We start from the raw sequence: 5000 nt of genomic DNA on the forward strand, positions 1-5000 counted from the left end.
CAGAAATATGTTCATATAGGCCTACGTAGTTTATCATGGATCCGCAGATACGTGTTCTGTAATCTAATGAGTCATATGATTTGAATGTTCTCTTGTTACGAAGAAGAATCAAATGTAAATCATAATGATAATGTTAATAGGGAATTAGGTAGATCAGTTAATTACATTTTCCCATTAGTCATTTGAGTGTATTATTGATATTCTTTCAGAAGCCCAGCAACATGGATGATCGTGTGGAGAGAATAAAGAATAAGATCACTGCCTACCCAGATTTTCCGAAACCTGGCATTCTCTTCAGGTAGTATATTTTGTTGTGTTTTGTCTATACGTGTGTATATTCTTGGGGTATTGTTGACTGTTGGTATTTTCTGATAGATCTGAGATTTTATTTCAGCATTTAAGGGCTATGCAATAGTGTGTTTTTATTTATTATTTAAGATTTGGTTTTGTTTGTATAGTGTAGAATTATTTTGTAAATTTCGTTTTGGCTTTGTCCTTTGTTTCTTTTGATATATTTATTTTATTATAATTCTATTATTATTTAGAGAGAGTGTTATAAGACATTGACTCATATGTTTAGTTTCAGTGAATGGTGAACAGGGTGTTTTAATTAACTTGCTTGAGTGAGTCAAGAGTCAGGGGTTATCCATGTTTCCATTAGTATGAAACTGTATTCTCATACTAAAGCTGTTGTTTATGCTCATAACACCAGAACTTGTAAACATTTGCCATGATTTACCACAAATATAAATATAAGTTTGATATATATGTTCATTTAGGAGAACTAGATTATGAAACACCAGTCATTTTAAGTCACAGGTAACTTGTGTAATATCAGAATGAAATGGTTAAATATCAGTTTGAAAGTAAAAACTTTAGTTGATACCATATTTTTATTATTTTTCCTTTTGTATATTGTATCTGCTTCTTTCAGAGACATCTTTTCAGTCCTTCAGACTCCTCCTGTATTCCATGATTTGATGGCAGTTCTTGAAGAAAAGGTCAAGTCAGTCTGCCCTGACGTAGATATCATCATGGGCCTGGATTCAAGAGGGTTCTTGTTTGGTGCTCCACTAGCTCTTTCCCTGAACAAGCCATTTGTACCGGTAAGGAAGAGGGGGAAATTGCCCGGAGAATTGAAGCAAGTATCTTACACCTTGGAGTATGGAACGGTAAGGAATGAAGCACTTTTATGGCCTTTATTTTTATTTATTTATTATTTTTAAAAAATTGTATAAAATGTGGGTTTATTGGAGAATTGCATAATATTGTTGCTTGATCAGGATATTGGGTATCAGGTATCAGAACGTACCATCTTGTGTAACTCAGGGACATAGCTAATGATTTATCTTAATCCATTGCTGCTGTGTAATTGCTCTGTCCACCAGTTTATTTTCAAGAATTTTGTTTTCTTCATGTTATTGCTGAGTAAGGAACAACATTTTCTGAGAGAAGAACATTAGGATGGGTTGAAGAGTCTTCTGATTAGCTAACAGAATGATCACTCCTACTCGGTAGGTCAAAGATATAACATGAATAAAAATTCTGGATATTTTTACCCTCCACAACAAAATGGGTTGAATGAGTAATTTTGTGGATTTTGGGTAATCCTATCAGTTGAGTTTAGTGACGCACCACATGGTATATGTCAAATTTTTAAGGGAATAATGACATAAAGAAATTGAACTTGGAATATTATTAAAAGTTCCAAAGCAGTGTACTGTAGAACATGCAGTCAAAAAGCATGAAGCCTATGTATTGCTACGGTTAAGGTTTACGATAGGACCGCACCGACTAGGAGACAATTGAAGATCATAGAGTAGTAGGCGATGAAAGACTACATGCATTGCTATCAAAATTGATTTGCGTAAGCGAACCTGTTTTGGTTAAAGGAGGAAAAGTTGGCGCGCAGAATACCGTGCAGGGACTGAGTCCCCACGAGCCTCCACCAACTAAGACCAACCCCCCTCGCGTCGCAGCGAGCCACTTAGCTGCACGGGAACCCAACATGAACTGTTTTGGCGCATGTAGCTCATGACGTCATGACAAATTTCTTATAAATGCACTGTAGTAAAATGAATTCCTGTATTCTAATTTGTATGAAATTTTAATGAAAAACGCATTTATCAAATGTTCATTCCTTAAGTACACGATGTGATCGATTTTACCATATACGTACCATAGTTTCATGAGAAATACATGGTATATCCATACTTGCGCATCGCTGCCCTCTCCCGGCAAATTTGACAGTTCTTTTGTTACAGTTCTCGTTGTTAGTTCCAAAGGTAAAGGTTGTTGGCAATGCTAACTGTGTTTCCGATTTTTTCCAACTTTCCGGTGAAATCAATCTCACTGAAATCGTTACAGTATTGAGGATAACACGAAACTCAGTGAAATACAATAACTGTGTTCCAGTTGTAGAATTTCGTCTGTGGTTCGTCACTTCAACTTTAAGGAAACTCATTTTGTATTTCTAAGTGTAGTCAGTGGCGATATAGAGGCACTGGTAGGGAAGCTAGATAATTGGGAGGGGGTCCGGGGGCGGAGTCCCCAGTAGGGAAATACGGCAATCGGGAGGGGGTCCGGGGCCATAGCCCCGGGTTAGGAGGGTTTTTTGGTTCATACAGCGATCCTACTGGTCGTTCGTGCGTTTAAGATGCGGTTCACTCGCTCGTTCGCTCGCGCAACACCGTATCGAATCATCTGTGGCTGAATCATCTCCCATGTTTTTACATTTTCCACTTTCTTTGTCATCTGAAATACTATCCTTGGCTTGGATTTTCAATTTCTCACATTCTTTTGCTTTTTAAAATGCATGGTATGAACCCCCCCCCAAACCCCCGATTCCCCACGGGATCCCCCAACCTTGTTGGTAGGAGTCGGGGACTTCGTCTCTGACGGGTGTGGTCCTATCATAAACATTTACCGTTGCTACTATTATATGGTGAAAATTTTTTGCTTTTGATTTCCCTAGTGGTAGGTCTTATTGAAAAAGCCTTTGTACATTTTTTGAATCATTTATGGTGGATGGGCATATACTATATAGCTAATGATTGTTGAATTCTTGGTTCCCTATTTATTTTATGGTATTTGTATTGATACCCCAAGTCTCATTATGTGTTGAATTTGTTTTCAGGATGTCTTTGAGGCACAAGCATCTAGCATAAAGCAAGGTCAGAAAGTGGTGATTATTGATGACCTTCTTGCAACAGGAGGTAAGCATAATTGCATCTTATCCATTAATTATTAGTATATTTACAATAGTCCAATAATAGTTTGACATGTATGAACTGGGTAAGAGATCATTCTTTCATTTAGTTTGTCACTGTATATGGCTGTTTGGTATAACAATTTATCTTTTTTCTGAAAAATGTTATACGATTTCCACTATCTGCTGTTTTGTATATTTCTACTGGTAGGTCTTTCCTTGTGCTGAATTGTATGAGATAGGCAAAAACTGGACACATAATATTTCTTCAGTTCATGTACATCTTTGACATTCCTCAGAAGGGGAATATATTTTCATATACCTGCTGCTTGTATGACTTGCAGGAATGTAAATGGATGTTCGCATCTGAACTGAGGGCTGCACTATCATGTCTGACCTGAATCTCAAATTCAAAAAGGACATAAGTTTCATGTTGGGCCTGAAGATTATTTTTTGACTATAGATTTTGGAATAGTTTCATGGTCTAATTAGAAAAAGAGGTCTGGTTTTAGTATGCAGTCTCCCATTTTTTTCTTTTGTATTTTTCCCACTGGTGTTAAAGTTTAGTTATAGTCACTTGAACAAAATAGATTGAAAGACAAAAGTAAATATTTACATATTTATCTCTGGACATCACATGTATGTCAATAGTTTATATTAACAGTTTCCTCTTATAACATTTCTTTATCATTTTCATTGGAAGTGTCAAGCAATGTAGAAGCTACAGAAAGGGTCACTATTACTTTTTTAACATTCTAGGAAAGAACTGAAAGGATTTTATTTTCACTTACAGGTTCAATGAAAGCTGCCTCTGAATTAGTGAAGGAAATGGGGGGCGTTGTTGCACTGTGCCTTGTATGCATTGAGCTTGCAGATTTGAAAGGTAGAGACAAACTGAAAGATCCATGTGAGTCTATTGTGAAGTACTAAGGTTTTTATCTGAGATCCACATTAGAAAGTACTTGGCTAGACCAAGAAGTTTTAGAGTATTTAGATTACTAGCAAAGTTGCTAAAAGTTTAATATTGATCATTATTTAGAGAAAATGTTACATGAGAAAGGTTACATATATTGTTAAATATGAATATACAAAATTACACTTTGTCACAGATCCTCTACAAGCAACGAAAGCTGCTTTTTCTTTTGAAATATTTAATTTGCGAAGTTTGATATGCATAGTTTGAACAAGTGTGGAAGGAAAATACCGACCATATGTGTTCTTAATTCAAGGTGTACTTTAAATTGAATTGATCAAAGTTCAGGTAATACAATCTTGCACCGTTTAAATTGAAGCACAGGTCTAGTCTCAGGTGTCTGTTTTTAAGACAGATTTCTTAAAAAAAAACTTTTGAACAACACATGTACAACAGTTTATACATTACTTTTGATAAAAAGTAGTATAGGTTGTATATCAATTTGTATGAATTTGTTTTGATTTATGAATTCAACTCTCACTTGATTGCTTAAATGGATTTAGCTTAACACAAAGCTTGTATAATTATATAATTCTGCTCTTTCATGCCATTGTCATTCAGTGTCCACTGTGACTTTTTATTATTGTTAGTGTTGTTATTATTATTAATGTTATTATTATTATTATTATTATTATTATTATTATTATTATTATTATTATTATTATTATTATTATTATTATTATTATTATTATTATTATTATTATTATTATTATTGTTATTACTGTTATTATTATTACTGTTATTATTATTTTTATTATTATTATTACTGTTATTATTATAACTGTTATTATTATTACTGTTATTATTATTATTGTTATT

At 34.3% G+C, this 5000-nt stretch overlaps 1 protein-coding gene across 5 annotated transcripts in view; it reads left to right on the forward strand.

Annotated features, from left to right (window-relative positions):
• The window catches only part of Aprt (adenine phosphoribosyltransferase), a 9510-nt gene that overhangs the window by 2982 nt on the left and 1528 nt on the right, over positions 1-5000 (forward strand). For all 5 annotated transcript variants that reach the window (XM_070144587.1, XM_070144588.1, XM_070144585.1 and 2 more), the window contains 4 exons: positions 210-298; positions 935-1172; positions 3137-3215; positions 4002-5000. The exon at positions 4002-5000 is cut by the window's right edge and continues 1528 nt beyond it. In XM_070144587.1, coding sequence (XP_070000688.1) covers positions 210-298; positions 935-1172; positions 3137-3215; positions 4002-4138 — 543 coding nt within the window. In that variant the 3' untranslated portion in view covers positions 4139-5000. The remainder of the gene's footprint in view (positions 1-209; positions 299-934; positions 1173-3136; positions 3216-4001) is intronic.

Source organism: Penaeus vannamei, chromosome 32, assembly GCF_042767895.1.
Source record: "Penaeus vannamei isolate JL-2024 chromosome 32, ASM4276789v1, whole genome shotgun sequence".
Taxonomy (NCBI): domain Eukaryota; kingdom Metazoa; phylum Arthropoda; class Malacostraca; order Decapoda; family Penaeidae; genus Penaeus; species Penaeus vannamei.